The sequence below is a fragment of the Hyaena hyaena genome, unplaced genomic scaffold, assembly GCF_003009895.1.
Source record: "Hyaena hyaena isolate Hyena2069 unplaced genomic scaffold, ASM300989v1 scaffold_162, whole genome shotgun sequence".
In the NCBI taxonomy this organism is placed as follows: Eukaryota; Metazoa; Chordata; class Mammalia; order Carnivora; family Hyaenidae; genus Hyaena; species Hyaena hyaena.
In genome coordinates, this window is record NW_024080795.1 from 2,281,030 (window position 1) to 2,305,122 (window position 24,093).

Genomic DNA, 24,093 nt, shown 5'->3' on the forward strand with positions numbered 1-24,093 from the left:
GGTACTGAACAAAACATCTCACTGCAATATCTATTATCTATTTAATCACTTCTGGACATGCCTAACAGCCAGTTGATGTACAATCGTTGTTGCAATCTTAGAGGGAAAATAGTGGCCCGGACAGCAGAAATATTTGAACTAGCTCATTCCTCAGTTTAACACATGCCGAAGGACCGCAAGGCGATATCAGACTGGTTAAGAATGTGAGCTCCAGAACCAGAGCACCTCGGTCCAAATCCTAGTTCGGCTACGTTTGTGCTGTTACTTTGAGTCTGTTTCTTCACCTTACTGTGCCTCAGTTCCTCGGTTAAACACTGACCCAGGGCTACTGTGCAGATTAAACGACACAAATGAACTTTTTTTTTTTTTTTTTCCAGAAAGATACGTCTTCTGAAGTTTTCTAATTCTATTCAGATTTTCAGGGAAGGCACAGCGAAGCTAGAGTAGATTTGTCCTATTTTATTTTTCCAGTAATTAAAAGGCACTGGCTAGACTCTCACCATGATTCTAGAAACCTTTTTGTGCTTCATATAGAGGGTACAGACTTACAGGTAGAGCATTGCCCTCCCCATGGCCCCCGAAGAACTCTTGTTCCAGCTGTTTAAACTGAGAGTACAATTAATAGGTCTTAAAACGAATTACCCTTTGCTGTTCTTTGCTTTGCTTTATTTTTGGCCTTGTTTTAGATTTGGAGATAGGCATTCTTTGGCAGAGATCATATTTCAACTTCTCCTGTGTAAGGCTTAGGAGACATTTACGGTTGAGGGATTGATTTATTTTAAAACATAAAACCTCCACTTATCATTTTATCTTCTTTAAACTAACCCTTGTTTGGTTCTTTAAATACTAGGAACAGTTTCTTCATCATCATCAAATATTAACTGCTCACTGAAAGCAGAAGGCGAACTTAACAAGGTTGCTATATTTACTAAGTTAGAGCGACTTACTTTAAGACCTATATTTTTTTTAAAAAAAGTAATCCCAGTAGTTTCATCTGAAACTTTCTCAATTCTGTTCACATCTCTGACGCACATTTTAGAATGAAGCTTCATATACTTGGTAGATATTCAGGCCACGCAAAATAGATCTTTATTTGGAAAAGAGAAAGCATTTGTATCAATGAAATTGCTTGTTTTTATGTCTGCAGAACAAAACCAAACAGGAAGCTGGCCTACGTTTCAGATACTTTAAAAAAAGTAATCACTTGGTCAAAAATGCCACTTGATTTAAATACGCAGTGCATTTACAGTTTGGAGTTTTCTTTGGGGGGTTGTCTAAAATGCCTAGAGTTATTTTTTAATAGTTTATTGTCAAGTTGGTTTCCGTATCACACCCAGTGCTCATCCCCACAAGTGCCCCCCTCCAGTTTTAATAACAAGTTAGCACAGAGTTTTCATTAAGACTTTTGGTGATAAAAAAATATATATTACATTGACAAAATGTAAGTTTAGTCCATGCCTCAAAGTATTTGAATGGCAGTGCATGCCACTAAGTAAGACTTCCTGCTTGGAAATTGCATATTTGGTATTAGGCTGGTATTTGGGTAGGTGTGTGTGGAAAATGCTTACTTCAGGTGGATACATTTGGCTCTCTTTGAGGATTGAAATACGATTTCACCTTTGTGAACTTAGCAAGATCCCATGAACAACCATTTTGATATCATGCTTTTAAATGTCTTCATCTGAAAACGGACTTAGGTTTAGCAAAAGAGGGGCTGATTTTCATCTTTGTGGCTGTAATTTCAAAATGCAAAGGTAAATCAATAACTATATGTGCCCTTTGCATAACCTCTGGGTGGAGGGATCTGTTGCTGGCTAGAGAGATGTAATTATTTAATGTGTTCTTAACACCCATTACTGAGCTCTGCAAAGATAAATTGTTTAAATCTGAACAATAATCAAGGCCTTTCCCACTTTATACTCATCTTGGAAGTTTGCAAGCTATTTGAAACTTTCATTCTTTGAAATTTTCTTTTTACTCAGGGTCAGGAAACTTAATTTTGGCAAGTGGAAACCCAAGGTTTAAGTTAAGTGTAAAACGAAGACCCTTAGGAATCGAGGGGATTGCCAAATACCTTCTTACTTCCCAAGTTTTAGGGCATTAAAACTCACTTGAGACCCTTAAGTTTTAAGTCATGGAAAACCTAAGGTAACTGGCATGGTTTCAAGGGACAGAAATCACAGTGTAGGGAAAGCCTTAGAGAAGTCTTGAAGCTGCCTGACTGAAGCATTCAAGGACAAGATAGAAAGCCGGGAAGATGATTGTGGGGTGTTTCTTTGTAGCAATCATAGGGAAAAATCGCCGTCTTGTTAGCTTTTAGGAGATCCAGGATAGGCAAAAATGTTAAATGTCGTTTCAATGGGACATTGAATTCTTTGGACTTCAACTATATTTTTCTATTTAGGAGAGAAATAAAAGTGGAAAGTGTGCAGGAAAATCTAACTAGGTCTATCAAATACCAAGGGACTTGGTTTGAGCTCTGGTAGAAGGGAGTATTAGATCAATCAGTATGTTCATAATGACAGTCTAATGAGATATGGCAAAAGGTGTTTTATGAGAAAAAGAGCTATGGTTTCTGTGATGAACCATGCTGGAGTCACAGGATTCTTTACTGGAGGACATATGAGAGAGAATTTTTCTTTCTTTCTTTCTTTCTTTCTTTCTTTCTTTCTTTCTTTCTTTCTTTCTTTCTTTTTCTTTCTTCCATTTGCTACTACCACCAAGACAAGAGAGAACTTTTAATATGCACAGTCTCCAAGAGAGAAATGTAGTATACCACTCTTACAGGAATTGAACCAGGAAACTCAGCTTCTGAGACTCCTCTCTTGGAAATAGTCCGTGGTCCACACTCTGGCGGATGCTTTCCAGCTTTACTCTTTCCCGTTTCTTTAACCTGTTGTACAATAAACATATAAACTTCCCCAGTGTGGTACAATTTTATTCTTTCTGACCTTATGAATTCTGAATCTTTGATAATTCCAACAAAGGCCTCTGTATACTTCTTTTAATGTTGAAGACATATTTGCTTTTATTCTCTTAATTTTTCTATTTTGAAATATGGAAATCACCTATGAAACTCTTATTTCTGTTGCACTTATGGATTATAAATGTTTTGGAAAATGCAGTGCAAATTAAAAAAATAGTTTTGTTTCAAAACAGCTTGTTAATAACGTTATAGAAAAAATATGAAAACGCTTAATGGAGTTTATTAAATACTGGAATTTTGGGATCAGAAATCATTCAGATTAGCAGTCCCTTGCCAGGCTTTGCTCCGGGACTAGAATGCATATAAAACATGGCTTCTGCCCTCAGAGAGTTTATAGACTACTGAATGCTCCTTATACCGGAGATTGTTGCATACTTACTAAGGATCACAGTATTTAAAGTGTGGTCCAAGGACTCTAGGGAGTCACTGAAACCCTTTCTGGAATCTTAGAGACCAAAGCTGTTTTCATGATTTTATTAGGACCTCATTTGCTAGTTTCACTTCCAGTCTCTCAAGAGTGGACTTTTCCAGAGACGACATGATAAGTGATGTTGCAACAATTGAATGCAAAAGCAGGTATGAGAAGAGTCTGCATTCCTAATGAATAAAAAAGAAATTCAGGACCATGTCTAGTAACTGATTCCTAAATGTTCCTAATTACCACTTTTGTGATACACATGCTCTGTAAGGTGGGGCCATTACGGATTGCCATTTTTTCCTGTCTATATTTTTGTGTTCACTAGAATTAATCATGCCCCTTTACGTGTCCCAGTCTTTTAATATGAGTAATCAAGGGTTGGCTAAAAAAAAAAAAAAAAAAAATCTATGCAAATAATGGTTATTCATGCCATTTGCTTGCATGTTTCAAAGATGTATCTGCATAGATCTAATGGGTGCGTATCAAAACGTGATGCTTAAGCCGTCATTTCCCCCAGCTTGTATGGATGACTTTTGCTTGAATTTGAGTATTGCACAGACAAGGCTGAAGACCAGAAAAAAAGTTAACCCACCCTCGTCACGCCTCCCGCTCACAAATAAAACTTGCCAAACATAAAAGCCTCATCTTCCTGTAATAATTTATATGTTCCAAAAATGTGTATACATTCAGAATCGGGAGCTAAGCATGGTAGTCACTGACCATTCCCCTCTTCATCCTAACCTAAAGGAGGAGCCCCGGGCAGGCACAAAGTTATTTGAATATACTGTTGCGCCACTGTGGGTGGGAAAGTAGAGTGGCTGACAGGTAGGGAGCTGTGTGAAGCTTTTGGTGGGAGGAGCCATGGATTAAAAAATTGCTTTCTCCAACAGCCAACTTCCTTAAATTCCTTGCAGCTGGTCAGGTAAGCTGGGACAGAGAGTGCCTTTGCTTTGCTAGGGGCAACTGAAGGCCCAATAGAGCCTGGGCTGGTTCCATGGAGGGAAATCTTTATATCCTTAAGGTAAAGGGGGTAAAATGGGTTTTTGAGGACTTGACTTTATTTAGCTCAACTAACCAGGGTAGAAGAATGGATAGAGAGAGGGTTGCCAGATAATACATGAAATGGAAAGCGTATTTATCCCCCCAAAATTGTTCATTGTTTATCTGAAATTAAAATTTGATTGAGAGTTCTATATTTCCATTTGATAAATCTGACAACCCTGAATAGGGTTTTAGGCAGAAGCCCGAACTGGGGAAGAAAGGGTGAAAGCAAGCCGCTGGTGTCCTCTTTGTCTTGGGTGTGTATCACTAGGGTAGGTGACTACAGGGATGTCAAAAAACGGAGGTGCAGCAACCCTAAACAGCCCGAGATTTGACCATGGGCCGAGAGAGACCTCCCTTCATGTTGTTTCGTCACAGAGCCTATGCTGCATGACTTCATGTGTATTTTATTTCTTGGAGTAACAAACTGAACGTCATGATGTTTTCTTTCCTTTTTTCTGTATTTTAATGATATTTTATGTCAGCAGCCATGGAACTAATTCAAAGACAGCTTCCATGAAAAGTTAGCATGAGAAAGGCCTTCTGACTTCTGGTAATTTGGTACCAGTGTGCTTTCATTGTCTTTGGGTTTTGATTTGATTCTGGTTTCGCTGTTTTGTAAACAGAGGGGGTGCATTCTCGAGGAGCTTATTATTGAACAGATACTCAGTTAATATTTTTCTAACGCAACTAAAGGTATTTGATTAGACCAGGGCGGGAGATAGAGGAGAGGGTAGGAAGCAGATTTGAGGTATGGGTGAGGCAGGCTTGGTTTCACTGCAAACAGCCACTATGATTTTTAGTGTTGTTTTCTCCTCGAAAACTTTCACAGAAAAATTTAAGCTCATGATTATTCAAAAATAAACGCTTAATGTGAATGCACCTGAACGGGAGGTCTTGAAGTGTAGCAGGAATGTTCTTCTTGTAAGAAGGCAGCGTATGCAATAGATACCCACAAGGAAGCCTCGTGTATTCCGCCTTTGTCTAAGTAGCTTCAGGGAATTTGACTTGCAGCTTGTTCAGAGAAATATGAGGTGGGGTGGAGCAGTTGATGAAGCCAGTTTATTCTAAGCTGACCCTAGAAATGCAGTGTTCCCCATTGGGCAGGCTCAGATGCTGATTAAATATGAATCTGCTGAAGATTCCTTTATTCAGCTCTGTGGGGCCCCATGTCCTGGGGGTTCTTGTGGCTACAGACCCCTGGAATTAGACCAGGGTTTGTGTCTGTGTGCCTCATGGGTTCCTGACACTTCTGGTTCACTTATACTGAACTTCCAAGATTTTTCAGCCATGATGGTCACATACAGCCCAGAGTATATATTCAGAAGAAAAAGTGTGTGTGGGGGTGGGGGGGGAGATGGTATAAATTAGCCATTTTCTAGACCTGAATAGAAATAGCCAATCATTTGGGACGGACAACCAGGAACAGCCAAATTCATATGTTGGCTGTTGATCCCTTCTTGGAGGAAGAAGGAAGAGCTTAATGGAAGGAAATAGCAAGAGCAGCGATTAGGTTTCTGAGGCAGACTTAGTGTTATTCCCTATAAAATCATTCTCACAAAATTTTTTCATTCGTTCGGCAAACTTATGGAGTGGCCACTATTCATCATGCAGAGAAACATCCCTGGAGGTTCAAAGATGAAGAAGATATCGTCCTACCTTTAGATAAGCTCAAAGTCTAATGGGGAGATAGGCATGCAAACAATTTATCGATGTACACAGTGATAAGTGCTATGATAAAACTGAGTACAAGGTGCAGTTGGAGGCACAAAAGAGGGGGGAGGTAAAGGAGATTGGGGGTGGGGAGATGAGTCCAGGCAAATTTTTACAGAGGAAGAGTCTTTTGAACTGAAAATCTATATTGGGTAGTAAGAGTCTGGGAACTTGCCTCCTGTCCTTACTGAGCTGCTTGTTAATTAGGACAAGTCACCTCACTTTGGCTTTTACTTTCTTAAGAAGATAAAGGCACACAAGATGTTCCGAAAACTCCGGATCAGTCCTAAATGTCACAGTCTGGTAATCAGGTTATCTTTGTGGACTCTTTCAGAACAAACAGTAATCATTGAGCCTACTCCCTTCATCTTTTGGAGGTCACAATTTGAAAGCTTTCTTGAGGCAGATAGTCAAGAAAATTCTTCTGCCCTCCTCCCAGCCTCTTACTTATTCAGTCTTGGTGTCTGGTTTAGAACCAAAGTCATTGCCCTGTGTAAATGGGATATCAAGAAAACAGAGTTCAGTAGCATAAGGAAATGAGACACAGTGCTGACTGCAGTGGAGGGGGGCGAGGTGCTGGGGTGGCCCTCTCCATGGGGGTCTGTGTTCAGCCTCATTAATCTTGCCTTTGATATTTTCAGGAAATGACTTATTAAAGACTTTTTATGGAAAAGATTTCTCATCTGCATCCCAAATTTAAATTAAAAGCTGTATGTAAGATTTAAGGATGTTCTTTATGCATTTTTATCAATGTTCATAAATGGTATATTGGAGGAGAAAATGATGCAGAATATATCCATTTTTAGAAAGATGGAACCCTACGAAGAAGAAAGTGAACAGTTAGCCATTAGTATGCTGACATCGGGATAATACCCAGTTTCTGTTGATGTCCCCTCACTTTCAAGCTCTTTTAGATTGTTCCTACCCTTTAATAGGTCTTGATGGTCATAGGAACCTGGCAAACCTGGGCATGTGGTCTGTAATTCTCAAATAACTGTTACTTCCTCTGAGAGGCCATGTCTATGCATGTAAGTATGTTTCAGTGGGGCACTGATCAATAGGGTTTTTCATTTTAACACATGATCATTAAAGTGAAATAACATATCTTTTTTTCATCGAACAAGTCATCTACTCGTTGCCTTTATTTGACATGCCACTTTAACTCTTGGTAGTCTAGCAGAGGTGTGAGATGTCTTTGAAACGATAATCCGGGTATCGTTGCATTTGAGAGGACATTCTTCCCCCCATAATCCCAAATGTGTCTGAAGAAGCCAGTCATTCTGCCAACAGCTGTTTCTGTTAAGATACTGTGGCTGACAAAGGGTAATTTTCAGCTTCCTAGGGTCCTTTTCTTATTCTGATGGATGGTAGAGCTTTCTCTTTGGAACATAAAAAAGTACATTTCACAGAGTTTTTCTACCACGAAGTGCCTGGGAACCCTTGGATCTGACAGACTCACTCTCATAACTCTCGAGACTTAGGTGGGATTTGAATCTCTACAATGCTACTTTTCTCTCTCCGTCAAAGGCTTTGTACTCATTTGTCAAAAGCCTGAAGGTAGGAAAAAGGAAGTAGATTGAATTGTGGAGGTCTTATAAATGCTCTGCAACTTTTTCCTTTGTCTGTCATCAACTTTTTGAGGCAGATGCATTTCTGAAATTTCACCGGCCATTTTCTCCCCCTGCTGCATTTTGGGTGCAATTTCAAAGCGAGTAGATGGGAAGGGGGGACTGGAAGATTCATGGGTGTAGTAGCACGTCGTTCAGCAGAGAACCACTTTCCCATGGAATCACTTTGCTGTTTTCTTAACTCGGTAACATAGTGAAAGACCAGATGAAAACGGTTTGTTTTTAAGGCCAAAGGAAATGGGAAAGAAGTGAAATTCAGGCAAGCATCAATAAACTTGCATGCTTAATGTCTGCGATGCTTCTTTAATTTTCCATGTATATTTGGGGAGGGAGGGAGAGAATGAGTTCTCTGTCTTGACTAGCCTTAGCTGCTGTTTCTCAGATAGTGCCAGCTCTGCTGGCGCATGGCAACTGTCACAGAGACAAGACCTATAGAGTCCTTTATGCCGTGGTCTGCTTCATTGCACTGAGCCCATGGCAACTCTGAACCTGTCGGCCTAGAAGGACCTAGAAGGACCAAGCCTAGAAGGCTTGGGACACCATTGAGTCAGCTTGGGAAACCTGAGGGGTGATGTTTTTGAGACAAAGATAGTGTCTGGGATATTATAGACCCAATGTGATAGGATATCTTGTGATCCATTCAGAATGCTTAGCTGGTGTAAAGAAAACAGTGGAACGTTTCTAGTCCCTAGCCATTGGTTTTCCAAAGGCCAAGAACAATAGGTCATTACAGACTGTGCTGGGTCATCCCTCCCCTGCCTCCACCCCAACCCATCCCAGCTTGTTTACCAAAGCCTTAATCCCCTACAAGGACCAAAAGCACACGTTAGCCAATGTCAAAAACAAAGTTTATCCCCCCCCACTCTCAACTCCAATTAAAGTATTTTGACCTATAATTATTAAGTTTGGGCCTCTTGAAGAATGAATACATACAGAGGGCATTTGTCATCACCAAATGTTATACATATAAATATGTCATTCTGAGTTCCAGAGTCATTTTGAAAAAACTTAAGGGGCTTGGTTTTCTTTTGAAATGTTGTGTTCCACGGATGACATTGCTATTACATTATTTGGTCTCTGTCATCTATTGTTTGGATAGAAAAATGCAGATTTTTTGGTCTTTTATATGCCTTCTTTAACATAAGCAGCAGTCTCTGATGAGGTAGTATTGCTATACATTTGCATTGTTATAGAAATAAATTATGGACTCTGCCGTTCAAAACAGAATGCTTTATAAATCAAGTAAAATCTCATAACTAAGATGAATAAGTAGTTTTAAGTCTTATGCTGCCTCATATCCCATACTTTAGTGTTAGAGCCCAAGTTGATGTAATTATTAAAGTATAATTCTCTTTTCTTTTTCTGTTTCTGTGTACTGTTTTTGCTTTGTCCAAATGTCATTAGTTTTCCAAGACAAGGTTTAAGAAAAGTTATTATATGTAAAGGACACTAATCTCAAAGCACAAAGGCAGGCAGTAATTCTTTATCTGTGGGTTGGCAGGAAAAGTGCCAAATACACCGTGTTCTCTCCCTTCCTGGCTTCCCCCCTCTCTCTGATTGCATTCAGTGTAATCGAGGTTAAAACTCTAAATTGTAACAATGATAAAATCCTAATGTATTCCTTTTCTTTTTATTGTTTAAACTGATCTATTGTTTGGAACTCTTGAATATAAGAGACAGCCCTCCTTATAAAGCTGTTTCAGAAGGGATTACAAACTGTGTTCCGTGTAAACGTCTCTGGTTGTGTTTGCCACTAGTCTGGAACAGCTGTCAAGGTGGGTTTGCAATTCCAAGGCGATCCTGCTCGGCCTGGGAATTGGAGCCGTGGTCCTAAATGGGACAATGTGAGAAAAGCAAAACTAGTCTACGGAGAAAGAAGATTGGGAGTTCTTTAGACCTGGTTAGGGGGCAGGATCTCCAAATGCAGCTGTGGTTAGTGATGGCGAAGGACTGAAATTCAGAGGAGGGAGCAGACGTAGGTTTGGAGATTTACCATCTGAGCCCAGTGCGGTGATAGATGAAAGGTTACAAGAACTTCATTTCTCCAGAGAAAAGCGATTAGAGAGGAGAGCAGAGGATTTAGGACTGAACCTTGGGGAACTCTTAATGTTAGGGTGTGGGAGAAGGAAGAGAAACCCGAAGTATAAACTAGCATGCTTGGCTGTGGAAGCCACCAAGCATCACTGCTTCCCACGGGGCTGTTAATTTGGAGCCAGAGGACCTCGGTTATACTGGGTGGAGGGCGGAGAATCTGGGGGCTGAAATCCTTGTGACTTTGCTTTGGTGCAAATTGTGATACGTGTGAAAGGAAGCTGTATATTTTTCTTGTAGGAGGCACATGAATGGGGGATAAAACCCCACCTTTACTGTGGTTTTTAGCACATTGTAAGGATTCCCAACAGTCCTTTATATGTGCCAAAATGCTGTAGCTATTCCTAAGCTACTTTTATGAAATCAGAAAAATCTTAGTACCAACAAATTCTTCCTTTTCCAGAATATGCAGAGGAATGGGAAGGTACATTGAAACTAAGATATTATTTGGGGCGCCTGGATGGCTCAGTCAGTTAAGCATCCGACTTCGGCTCAGGTCATGATCTCATGGTTCGTGGGTTCGAGCCCCGCATCAAGCTCTGTGCTGACAGCTAGCTCAGAGCCTGGAGCCTGTTTCGGATTCTGTATCTCCCTCTCTCTCTGACCCTCCCCTGCTCATGCTCTCTCTCTCTCTCTCTCAGAAATAAATAAAACACTAAAAAATGAAATTAAGATATTATTTGATTTTATAAATCATTTAATTTGGTTAACAATAAATTGATCATTGGAAGAAACGAAAGGACAAAGCTGACAGAAAACAATAGTGGCTCCTGGAATTTCTCAAGCTATGTGTCAAGTTATACTCAGCTTCTTGCCAGAAGTAAAATGATAGAGCCCCTTGGAGGCTGTGATCTGGTATTTAAAAGGCCTGTTGCAGTGCATCTGGCTTTGTGTTAAATGTAGCTCTATAAAGTTTTGAAGGATGCACCTCAATTCGCAGTGAAATTCTAGGAATGCTTTGGTGACGAGATAACTAAATATGGAGAAGTGATTGTGGACACCATTTAGGCATGTTAAGTAAGGAAAATTCATAGCATGTGTTAAAAACACTCGGTGAACTGAGATGCCTGGGTGGCTGTCAGTTGAGTGTCCGACTTCAGCACAGGTCATGATCTCACAGTTCGTGAGTTGGAGCCCCATGTTGGGCTCTCTGCTGACAGCTTGGAGCCTGGAGCCTGCTTCAGATTCTGTGTCTCCCTCTCTCTCTCTCCCTCCCCCCTTGGACTCTCTCTCTCTCTCTCTCTCTCAAAAATGAATAAACATTAAACAAAAACACTCAGTGAACCAACCCATTTCTCCTATGGATTCAGGCAGCTTAGCACTCTTGACCTTAGCACTCTTAGGTCAAAAAAAAATGCCCTTTTTCTTCACTCCTCTCTCCAATAAGCTCATACACTGTAAAAAAAAAAAAAATAGCATTGTGAGAAAAAAAAATTGCTGGCAGTTGTGCTTGTCTTAAATGGATTATGGTGGACCTGGTAATGTGATTGAGAGAATCACTAGCATCTTTGTATAGTGCTCATGAGTTAAACAAATACAACAACAGGTCACATTTGATGATGTGATAAATCCCTGTCCAGTGACGTCCTCTGCTATCATGTAGTAGACACCATAATGAGCAGCCAGGTCAACATTTAGGCAACACCAAAGACATATTTGATTGCCCAGGACTGACATCTTATCCTGTCTGGAAGTGCTTAAACACATCAATAAGACTTTGAAAGAGCTGAGACTCCAAAATACACTTTGGTCTCAATTACCCAAGTGATCTAGGACCATTGCTTCTGGAACCTGAAGAACAACATGAGTGCCAAGTATAAAGATTTCTTCTTTGATGAACACAACGTCAGGGGATACCAGGATGTTTCTCACGTTGTATGGATTCAGGAAAAAGAACTTTAGAGCCAAAATTGTCCAGAATGATGGATCTAAAATGTGTAAGGTATATTTATGTGTATATAGTTATCTAACATTTTCCCTCCATTTTCTTGATTGCTTGTAGATGTAGATCCAAATCCCAAATCTTACTTAATTTCACAGGCATGATTTTATATCTCACATCAGGAAACTTTTATTTAAACCTGTCATGTTGTGATGGTATCCTAGTATTCCTGATATTTTATGTTTTGCCCATAATTTAATGCATATCAAAGTAGGGCAGAGTAAAGTGCCTATGAGAATGAGTTCTGGAATCTGATTACCTGGGTTTTAGTTCTGATTTTGTCACATTTTTAACTGGGTGCATTTCTCTTAGTCTCCTCATCTGAAAGGTGAAGATTACAAGAGTGTCTATCGTAGAAGGTTGATATGATGACTAGATGAGCCAAGGATGTAAAATCCTCGTACGGGAGCTCCCAGGGGCTTGGAGCTCCAAAAACTTGTTATTTTGTTGCCAGCTTTGTACAAATATCAGCCCGCATTCCTCAAACTCTTCATTATTCATTTGTAGGGTCGGTGTGCTAGAGAGAACTGCAAGTACCTCCACCCTCCTCCACACCTAAAAACGCAGCTGGAAATTAATGGACGGAACAATCTGATTCAACAAAAGACTGCCGCAGCCATGTTCGCCCAGCAAATGCAGTTTATGCTCCAGAATGCTCAGATGGCATCACTTGTAAGTCACAGCTATGTCTTGGAAAAACTGCATATATGCTTTTGTTTTGTTTTGTTTTAAGAATATAACTCTGCATCAGAATAACCTTGCCGGGCCTTCAGGAAGCTAGTTCCAGAAGGATTTAGGATGCCAGCTAATGTATTCATTGACACTATAAAGCAGTTGTGAACATGAAGGGAAACTTTGGGTGTGTTGGGTTTAAAACCTGGGTTGCATTTACCATAAATTTACCTTATAGAAGAATATGAATATTAATATTTTACGATGAGGAGGTTTGATGATTATTACAAGTAAACCGTTGAATTCTGGGTTATGAATTGAAATGGCCTTGCTCTTTGATGGTGGTTTTGTTCCTTTTTAATAGGCTTTCTACTTTGAAATAATTATAGATTTAAGGAAAAGTTGCAAAGACAGTACAGAGAGATATTACCCCTGACCCAGTGTCCCCCACTCTTAATTTCTTATGTTTTCATGGTATATGAAATAAAGAAAGCAACATTTTCCACATTACTGTGAACTAAACTCCAGAATTTATTCAGACTTTATTAGTCTTTCCATGAGTGTGTCGCATTTCTGTTCCAGTGTCGAATCCAGGGTACCACAGTGCATTTATTTAACTGCAGTCTCCCCTCTCTCACCTGCTCTGTGACCGTTTCTCGGTCTTTCCCTGTTTCCCATGACCTTGACATTCTTGAGGAATCCTGGCCAGGTATTTGATGGTGGCTTAACGTAACCCAGCCACAGAGTTTCCCTTTGCAGAAATTTAAAAGATTATGCTTTCATTCTAGACCAGTGTCTAGTGTTTTTGTGGATCAATGAGTTGAAATGGATCCTTTAAAAAGTGATTTTGCCCTATTGCAGTTTAGTCTGAGACCTTCCGGGAAGAATTGGGAACTGTCCCTCTTCTACTGAGCCCTTTCATGTCTCAAGTTTAGTTCAGTGGTGTCCCATTCCCTTAAACCATTATCTAGATACTAATTTGAAAGCATTTTGTTGTCGTTATTTGTTACCCGTTTCATCAATGACTATGTAATAAACTCACTGAAAGCTGAAAGACATACATAATATTTGGATGTGACGAAAATGTGGGGTTAGGTTAACCTGGTCTCAGCAAAGCTGAGCCCTGATTCTCAGAATTCAAGGAAATCAGTGTCGAGAGGGCACCTCTTGACTGGTACATCTTTATAGATAGTTAACAAAACAGGTGGTGGGGGCATTGATGAGTCGCTACAATTTTGCATCACGATCCTCTTTTTCCAGAAGGTCCAGACAAATTTACGCAAAATTAGTAGATTTCATCTCCTATAATTATTAGTTTTCCAAAAACATTTGCTTTGGAATGCAGTGGTGATAAATTATATTGATAAATTAGTTCCCAGAAGGTCATCAGTGAGCTCTCTCGAGCTCTTCTTTGACCTTTAGTAATACTTCATATTATTGAAGTCCTTCTCCAAACTTTTTCATTAGCTTTCACACACTAAAGTATTTCCATTTTTTGCTATTTCTTAAGGGGTAGGGAAGAGAATGTGTTCTAGATACTGAGAATAGTATGAACAGAGCCACAGAGAAATGAACATATGTGGTAAGTCCAGAAAATGTGAGTAGAAGGGCAATAAAGCAAGGGAGCTTTTCACCCACCGCTATTAGTACTCTTGGCCTCTTGTAGGATGTCCCAATTTCAGGCTGAGCAAAGAAGAGAGGCCCAATTGTATCACACACCTGAGCCCAGCATTTTCTATAGAGTGGGAGCATGTGGTTTTCTTTTATTTTTTCATAGGTCAAGGGACAGCAATGGGGCATCAATCAAATGCCCTGTTTCAGGAAATCAGAGAGCAGGGTCTGGGATAAAGCAGGAGTAAAGGCAGAAGGCAGACTATTTATCTTCTATTCAGCCTCCAGGAGAGTCTTTCCATTCCCCATCTCAACCATTCATGCATTATTGATCATGCTGGCTCACCCTGGAGAATAGGGAGTGGCTTTTTTTAGAGTCCAATGAGAGATCCATTGAGTTTTCTAGCCTCTTGTGCTTTCTAATTTGATTCTCCATGCTTTCTATAATAGAATACATTTCCCTTTTTTCTTCAATGAGGGGAATTTCAGATTTCAGGCTGCAGAATATGACTGATATGACTCACAGGAGTACAATTTATTTTATAGCATATTGTAAGATACAAAACCTTACTTAGAAGACCCCAGGGAACAATTGGAAATTGCTTTTCTACCTTGTAGATTATTTAACAATAGCTGTTGTGATGTGATAAACTGATAAAAGATTAATTTCTGCAGTTATTATGTATACAAAAAACTAACCCCAAGATGATTGATATGATCCTATTTTGTGGTCTAGAAAGCTTTCTAGGCGTTTTGTAATTGCACTAGTGTGAGCAATTTTAAGTGACATTTGCCAGTCTGATTTGAAAGAAGTGTTCTTTATTATGGATCTTGATATTACTATAGAAATAATATATGATTTTACTTAATTTTTCGTGGACCTATGCTCCCCAAATATCTCTCTATCCTTTTGAACCCCCCACCACCCTGGTCATCTGATTCTTTTTCCTAAAATAGTCAAGCTTTTGTTTAAATTTCCAATGTCGATATTTTTTTTCCAGTCCTGGTATTTGTATGGTTGCATATTAAGACCCATTTGGCATCACTGGCTTGAACTTCAGGTCTTTCCACAAAGCATACTTTGATCTGTTTCTAGGATACCAAAAGAGCACATCTGCTTTTGGAAAATTGAGTATGGTTTGCTTATTATAAGCCCCCAGATAAAGGGAATGTCAACCTAAATGAGATGGTAGCTAGAGAACAGATTCTGTTCAGTGTAACTGAACAATGAATAAAAGCCACACCTAGTCAATTTGGGTGGAATGCTTGCTGTAGCAGGCAGGTTTGCTCACTGTATTTAACAGGTCTGAATTGACATTTGCTAGTATAAAATTCTACCTCTGAAAGCTTTTGTTGGCTTTATTAAGGAAGTTTAGCAAGTGAGAGAAAGGGTGTGACTCCCCAGTGTTTTTCAATGCAGTTAAGAGAGAGAGTTTCTGATGTTCACAGCAAAAAATCATGTTTAAGAACTCCCCCTGGCATAATTAAGAGGCAAACACGAGCCCCATAGAAGAATTTTAGGGAAAGCAGGCACACTGGATTTGGACTGCTCTCAAGCAAAGCTAATGTCTTAAAATTTCAATTTCACAACGATGAATTTTCAGTATGGGGAGGAAGGATTCTCACTGCTGGATGTAACGTGTGCCTATAGTCAGTGGAGATGATGTTGTAAGTCTATTAAAAATATTTCTGATTTAGACATTTTGCATAATCTAGACCTGTGTGTGTCTAGTAAACTCCTTTAGTTTCTCTCTCTGAATGTGGTGATTCACATGGAAGCAGTTCTTTACACGCAGGTGAACTTCACCCAGTCAAGTGTATTCACCTGATGATTTATATACAAGTTATTGGTTCAGCCATTGGGATGTGCCAAGTCCTCTGGTCGGCTGTAAGCTTTTCATGGCTTGCAATCCTGTGGCCAAGTTATGGTGTTCCAAACCACAGAGCCTATAAACATGGGTTCCTCTCCCAACTTTTCTTTCATTACAGACAGAATCATCTGATGTCTGTCTGGACACCCCCCGCCACCTTTTTACATCAATTTTATAATTCAGTTTAACAAAGATGTTTCCCATAAACAAGCTTATATATTTATCTGACATTAATATAGTAAGGAGGGAAGGTGACGTAACATGTCAGAACCAAAAGGGGAAAAAAATAGGAAGTTCCAGTAGATAGAAGGAAGGTGGAGACACTGATAACAAATAATATCTAGAGTCCAACGTTTTCAATGTTTTTCTTCCTTAATTAAATAGGAGCGATAAAATATTATATTATTCCATTCTGAAACTTTGGACTGGGACAGTTTTAAGTGAATAGAATTGCAAAAATAATTTGCTGACTTTATAATTTTTGAAAACATTAAGTAGTTAAAAGACAAATATCCTTCCCTCACCAGAATACATCGTACATTTAGCATATTCACATCAGAGTTAAACACTTTTTCTGGTTCACATAGTTCGCATATAGTTCATATGGTTCGCACACAGAACTAACCTTTGCCCAAAGTATTTGCTATCTCCCTATTGTCATGGCTCTTTTGTTAAAAATTACCATGAAAAAAGGTAGGCAAGCCCTTTTGTAGATTTAATGGAAAAGGAAACCACGTCCGTATTGCAGATGACCAGTCTCATGATCGGTACAGAAATTACAATGTATTTTAATGAAAGTTCTTCAGGGGATTTTTCAGCTTATCTACTCTTGAAATGATGCATGATGACATTGAGCTCTTTCATCTCCATGTGCTGACATCTAAATGTTTTGTAAAGTGATTTTTGCAAAACGTTTAAGTCAGCGACGACAGGCATTATGTAATTATCGGGTTAATGTGCTCTTAATATAATTATGACTGTCATTATCATGTGAAGTTCCGCATTGACTGAGGTTGACCACATCACATCACAGGAGTGTGTGGAGTCATACCATGCAACCAGCCCCCAATTGCATCTGGATTTTACCACGTTTGCAAAAAGGTTGGACAAGATTTTACTTTTAGGTATCACAGCTGAAGCCCAACATTATTTGTTCAACAAATTGTTCCCAGGGGTAGACTTACCTTGAGGTTAGTGAAGGCTCAGGGCCCCTCATTTGCATGGGCTCTATCCAAGGCCCTGGGAGGAGCCCTAGCAATGCGTGTACCATGCGCTTGTGAAGTTTGCGAAAGATATCTGTGGAACCTTTGTTCTTAAGACACCCCCCCCCCACCAACTGCCTAAATAAACTTCACACCCCACAGATCCTGGATTCACTCCTGATTGCATTACTGGACCAAAGTAGAGCCCTTGTTCTGGTCCTTTCCCTAGGCTGTGCCTGTCACACAGCTTGAAGGTCCTTTTTATAGTCCTTTTTTATAACAACAAATAACCTTTTAAAGGTCCTTCTTTATAACAAAAGAAGTCACACCAGCAGTCAGTTTGCTGCCTTGCCCCAACTCTATTGACGCACAGTGTGAAATCTTGTTTTTCCAGAGACTACACAGAAGTGCTACAATTTTGCAGCCCAACAGAGAGCATTTGTACATGATATCTTTTGCAGTGCCCGGTTCTTCAGATAGTAACTAATCCCAACATTCTTCTGTGTGCCTCCCTCATATATTCCCACGGGATAAATTCAACGTAATCTCCTCCCAGCCCATTGTGTGTCCTTCTCCTCTGGGGCTGGTTGGCTCAGTTGGTTAGAGCTTGGAGCTAATGAGACCATGTGGGCCTGTTAGCTTCTCTGTTCTTGATCACAGCCTAAGCTACAGCCAGCCACTTCAAAACTGCTTGTTGATCATCAGTGAGATGAAAGCAGGAAGTTTGGAGGGCACTGTGAAAATCTTTTTCCCTGAATGGAAGATAAAACAACAGCAAGAATCAACAAAATCAATGCTTGACAGCCTCACCTATTGGGGATGATTTTTTTTCTTCTTAGCAAAACCAACCCCTTGCTCAGATCAATAGAGTTCAGTAGAGAGTCATCAGGAGACCTAGTGTAAAGCCTGTGGTTGCCCCTGGTACCTGATAATAATCTTAAACTGGTCACCCACACAACCCTAATTTGCCTTCACATCCTTTATGCATGTACTGAATATTGTAAACTCTCCTTTCCCTAGTCTCTGCTCTTACGCCACTCTGTGGATACTAGTCATACTAACAATTCACTAGTCTCCTGGAACCACACGAAGGAAATTGCATCTCGGGGTGCCTGGGTGGCTCAGTCAGTTAAGCATCTGACTTTTTTTTTTAGCTTATTTATTTATTTAGAGACAGAGCGTGCGCGTGTGTGTGGTGGGTGCAAGCAAGTGAGCGAGCGGGGGAGGGGCAGAGAGAGCAAGGGAGGGAGAGAGAGAGAGAATCCCAAGCAGGCTCTATGCTCAGCAAGGAGTGCAATGGGGGCTTGATTCCACAGCAGTGGGATCTTGACCTGAACTGATATCAACAGTTGGATCCTTAAGTGAACTGAGCCACCGAGGCCCCCTAAGTGTCCGACTCTTGATTTAATCTCAGGTATTGATCTCAGGGTTATGAGTTCGAGCCCCAGACTGATCTCAGCACTGGGCATGAAGTCTACTTAAAAAAAAAGTTGCATCTTTTGGTTTATAGTATCACAAAGCCATTTTTTCAGAACTCTATGTTGGATACCTTCTGATACTGATGATTTAGCCACTCCAGTTTAAAAATGCACACATCGCAATACTTGTGTATGTGTGTATGCTTGCATGGGCACACACGCGTGTATAAAGTATCCTGTGCTGCTCATACTGTTTGACCTAGCATCATACATCTGTGTGAAAAGACAGTATGGGAGTGGCCTTCTGCTTAAAGTCATCGTTGGTAGACAGCAAAACTGATGGATTGATGGATTTATTCAATGTGTCTGCCACCACCTCTGATCCCTGAGTGTTTCTTTTGTACTGTGATGTTTGAATTCGATTTTTCTAACTGGTAACCCTAAAATTAATCAGTGGCTTAAGAATCTCTTTTCATTCAACTCAGTACATACTTACTGAGCATCTGCCGTCTATGATCTAACAATAGTAAGATGGTGAATTAATGTTTTTGTGCTACTTTTAATTTCTGATTTCTACCTGATCCTCCATATTTTTTTATACCTTTGGCCTTTTCTTGTTTTTCTCTGTAGAGTTATCTTTCTATTAACTATGCAAGGTTTTGTTTTGATTTGGGTGGTGGTGGTAGTGGTGGTGGTGGTGGTGGTGGTGGTCGTGGTGGTGGTGGTGATGGAGATTTGTCAAACCCTCAATAATTATAATAACCCTTAACATCCACGTACCCTGGACTTGCATTGAAATGCTTATAGTCTCCAGACTTCCTGTGGGTTCTCTGCTTTTCTCAGCTCTTGTCATCCCTCCCTGACCCATGTTTTGTTTAATACCCTTTGTTAAAATTGGGTAACCACATGAGTTTTTCATACTTTCCCTTTCCTGGTAGTTACTTGAGTGCCACTATCATTACATGTAGTTCACCAACATATAATTTTTAGGTCAGTCCTTGTTCACTTTCCAGAAACAGAGTCAAAATTGCCTTGCACATCTAGAGAAGTCACTTGCTCTCCTGCCATGTTCGTTACCTGTGAAATTGTCTGGCGTTACGCAGACCTGTGTTTGGGCACTCCGTCGTAACTGCTGGCCTATTTTGCAGCTTCTTTTCCACCAAATATGGGCAGATCCAAACCATGATGATTCCCCCCTCACATGCTATGTTTTACACCTTTTACACTCACAATAATCTATTGATCCATTGTCTACCTTCTGTGATTAAGGTCAGAAAAGCCCAATGCACATGAAGACAACTATTCACTTTTAACCATTGAATTTATGTATTTTTTTTAAAAATGTTTTCTTTATTTCTAGGAGAGAGAGAGAGACAGCGTGAGCAGGGGAGGGTCAGAGAGAGAGGGAGTCACAGACTGAAACAGGCTCCAGGCTCTGAGCTGGCAGTCAGCACAGAGCCCGACGCGAGGCCCGAACCCACGAACCGCGAGATCATGACCTAAGCGAAAGTCGGACGCTTAACCGACTAAGCCACCCGGGCGCCCCTGAATTTATGTATTTTTGGCGTTTTGAGGGGAAGGGATTGTTTGTTTCGGTTTTTTGCCTAGCTCTCTCTTGGGCCACAGTGACTTTTCATTAACAAGTATGATTAGTACATAAACACCGCTATCAGTTTGCATCTGTTTATAAAGTCAACTCAATTATTGAGGGACCAATTAACTAGTCTGGCGGTTATGCAGGCCTCCTCCAGCGTACCCTTTGGCCACCTCAGTCCCCACAGAACATCACTCAGAAAGTGTGAAGATGACCAAGCAAAAACTGAAAGAAATTCAGTTGTGCTCCATGTGAACAGTAAAGTTTGGGAGAAACTAACTTACACATTTCAAAGTGCCTTGGGACTAGCTAAGGACAGAAATTCACATAGTAATGGTGAGCCAGGCTTCCTTTTATACTCTATAAATGTTTGTCAATGAGCAATAAAATTAAGGTATTACAAGTGCTAATAAAAGTTAAGGAATGTTATTTTTCTGGTATTAAAATCGAGTCAACAAATTATTACCAAATGTTTGCCATCCTATAAAAGGAAATGTTTAGTCGTCCACCTCCAGACAGGAGCTCAGAGAGGGAAGGCCTCAATTATGTTGACTTCAGGCAAGGACTGGCCTAAGTGACTTAAAGTATCTTGCATTCATCCAACAATTATTGTAACAGACCTTGAGTATTACTGAAGTAACTACAAATAGATCTAAGCTGTTGGGGAGACACAAAGATTGATTTAGCATAGCACTTCACATCTATTTCTTTATACTAGTTTGAGGGAAAACCCACTTCAAATAATAACTCAACATTCCTAAAATGTATGTGTAAACTAGAAATATTCATTTCAGGCATAGTTTTTCACTGAATTCTATGTGGCTTCTAAAATGTTACCTTTCACAAGATTCCATCTATCTCCCCATTCTTAGTCACTGAGTACTTATTGTTCTATAAATAAAAAGTGAAGAATCCTAATTTTAGTACCAATTAGGAAAATATTTTAGTGAATATTTTAGTATTGGTTTCTAAAGCCAAACCTTTTCAACTTGCAGAATCTTGCCACAAGTATTAAATTTATATACATATACATATAAAATTAGCGCTTTACCCCAGAAATTGATAGAGCGCTTTACTTTTTTAGAACCCTCTAGAATGGGGGTCAGCAATTGTTTCTGTAAATGACTAACTAGTAAGTATTTTAGGCTTTGTGGCATAAGAGGCAAAGTCAAGGATACTGTGTAGGTACTTCTCCAAAAAGAGAGAAAGCAAATATGTCCAACTTTTCGTTAATACAGATCTCCTAATGAGAACAGTGGAATTTATTTAAGGACAGTGAAATATGAATTTCATATACTTTTCATGTGTTATTAAATAGTATTCATCTTTTACTTTTTTTAACCTTTTAAACATGTAGAAACCATCCTGGTTTGCCCTCCTGACCATACAAACACACGTGGGCCCAATTTGGCTCAGGGGCTGGAGTCTGCCTCCGCTCACCCTACATCACAAGCACTTAGACAGTGACTGGTCCATAACCCAACTCCAGTGGGAATTCTGTGAGGGCTTTAACTTGCTGAGGAAGTTCCATATTCAGAGTACACAGCTTTCAGTGAAGTCCAGGAAGAACGATCAGGGGCCACTGTTCTAGAGGCTATCACTGATTTTTAGGAGGCATTTTGTAAGACCCTGGTGGTTCCTAGGTACTGTGCAATCATTCTTGGGAATTCCTACACTACCAGCTAATGCCGTTGGAGACGTTGGGAGTGAATAACTGTCTAGGTGACCTTAGTATTCATGAATTGGTGGTCTCCACCATTCTTGTTGATTTTATAACACTCGGAGAAAGTTGAAATTCCACGCCTCTGGTTCTCAGAGGAAAAAACCGTCTCAGTCCTCAGTTTGTTCTCAGTATTCGAGAGTCTTTTATGGTTTGCCTCTCTACCTCTCCCCCACTATTTCCCCCCTTCTGATGGGTGTGGGGGGAGAGGGGGGAGATGGGCATGGAGGAGGGCCCTTGTGGGGATGAGCACCGGGTGTTATATGGAAACCAACTTGACAATAAACTATTTGTAATATATATATATATATATATATATATATATACGATTAAATTTTCTCTGAGGACAATAAAAAAAAGAAGAAAAACCGTCTCATATTTTCAAATATTTAGTAAATAATTTAGGTTCGAGTGGATATCTGAAACAGATTTAAGCGTCCGGACCATTTCAGGCTATAAATAGAAATCAGATTCAGCCAGCTAGGAACTTTTTTTTTTAAAAGGTTCTTTACCCCACAGATGGGTTCTTGTTAGCTCCACTGGCAGGCAGCGCTGCAGGAGAGGTATAGGCAGGATTAAAATTGCTTATTCAGATGGAATGTGTGAGCTTGCCAGCAAAGCTGAGCCCTTGAAATGTGCAGATTCAATAGAGTACTTACCCTGGGGCAGAGGTGGTAGAAAGAAGACCAAAATGTCCTGAGGGTTGTGCATAGAAACACTTGCTACTTCTCAATACACAATGTTAAAGAATGAAGTTTTTACTCAAGGAGGAAATGGTTACAAAAGCTTTAATACTCATTTCAAAACCTAAATATGGCACAGTATAGTTTGTGGCAAAACCTGAAAAAAATCCAAATATTTTCAGCAAGCTCCTTGCACTTTTTATACAGACGTCTAAGTAATTTACAACTTCTTTGCATACACTTGAAGCATATAACAAACCTAAAAATGTTAAAATATATCCCAAAGAAAGCAGAAGTTAACCAGGAAAATTTCCCCGAAAAAGGAAGGAAAAAAATCACAGAAGTTCAGAGCTACTGCAAATATGAAGCATCGCTTATGTGCATTAGGCTTACATCTTATTAACTGATCAGAATTTATTAGCGACTAATGATGTTTAACCTGGAAAACCCACTCACCTGCAGTTCTTTCTTTTAATTCACTAGTTTTCAAAGAGATTGTAATAATGGTTCTTCTCACTTCTGTAAAAGACAGTGGCAGAAAGTATCCAGGAGAAACAGCATGGTGACTTCAGTGAGAAATTTACTATGAAAGTCAGACAGAAAAGAGAAGGAAAACAGAGTACTGTTGTGTGGTTCAAATGCAAAGTTTTTACAACGAGAGATCCTTATTGATTTTGAGACAACCATGCACCATCGAATTGATAAACTGTGCCTTATCGTGGAAGCATGCTTGGGAGACGGTTTCAAGAGATTTCCATCTCATTATATAACAGAATATCACATCAGCTAATTCCTGGAGCTTCATATCTCACTCAGTGAGAAGTATGGCATGTCCTTACAGCCTGACATCACAAATGCCTAGTTGGGCTGGGTCAGCCCTAGACAGCTTGTCCTCAGACCTTAAAGCCTCTCCCCCGGCTGTGTCATCATGTTTCTGGGTGCCTGGTGTTGCCCCGTCCACCGACAGCTCGTGGCTGCCATGCATTCTCTGCTCACCCTAGTGAGTCCTGTCAGTTTTCAGGGGTCAAGTTCTTTCTGTCCTTCCTAATGTGCCAATTAGCTACTTTGAGAAAGTCATCTACAGTCGAATGCTATTTGGGAAGCCCCTTCCTTCCATGTTGGCATGTGATTGGTTTTTTTTTTTTTGTTTTTTTTTTTAAGTTTATTTATTTATTTTGAGAGAGACAGAGACAGTGCAAGTGGGGGAAGAACAGAGAGAGGGAGAGAGAGAGAATCCCAAGCAGGCTCTGCCCTGTCAGCACAGAGCCTGATGCAGGGCTCGAACTCACAATGCTGTGAGAGCATGGCCTGAGCCAAAGTTGGATGCTTAACCGACTGAGCCACCCAGGCGCCCCTGGCATGTGGTTTTTAATGGGCTTTGGGGAGACGGCCGTGCAGGCGAAAATTTCAAGTCAGACTAGGGGGTGGGTTGGTGAATATATATATTGCCCCTCACTTCATACTCCACAGCCTCCCATTCTACCTATACTTAGAGGTGTCCCT

The 24,093-nt window shown here is 40.1% G+C and overlaps 1 protein-coding gene across 2 annotated transcripts in view; it reads left to right on the plus strand.

Annotated features, from left to right (window-relative positions):
• The window catches only part of MBNL3 (muscleblind like splicing regulator 3), a 73,175-nt gene that overhangs the window by 25,151 nt on the left and 23,931 nt on the right, over window positions 1–24,093 (plus strand). The window contains exons 1-2 of one of the 2 annotated variants that reach the window (XM_039239859.1): window positions 4,345–4,425; window positions 12,327–12,491. In XM_039239859.1, coding sequence (XP_039095790.1) covers window positions 4,399–4,425; window positions 12,327–12,491 — 192 coding nt within the window. In that variant the 5' untranslated portion in view covers window positions 4,345–4,398. Of the gene's footprint in view, window positions 1–4,344; window positions 4,426–12,326; window positions 12,492–24,093 lie in introns of those variants that run through there. The other variant, XM_039239857.1, reaches the window with a different exon arrangement.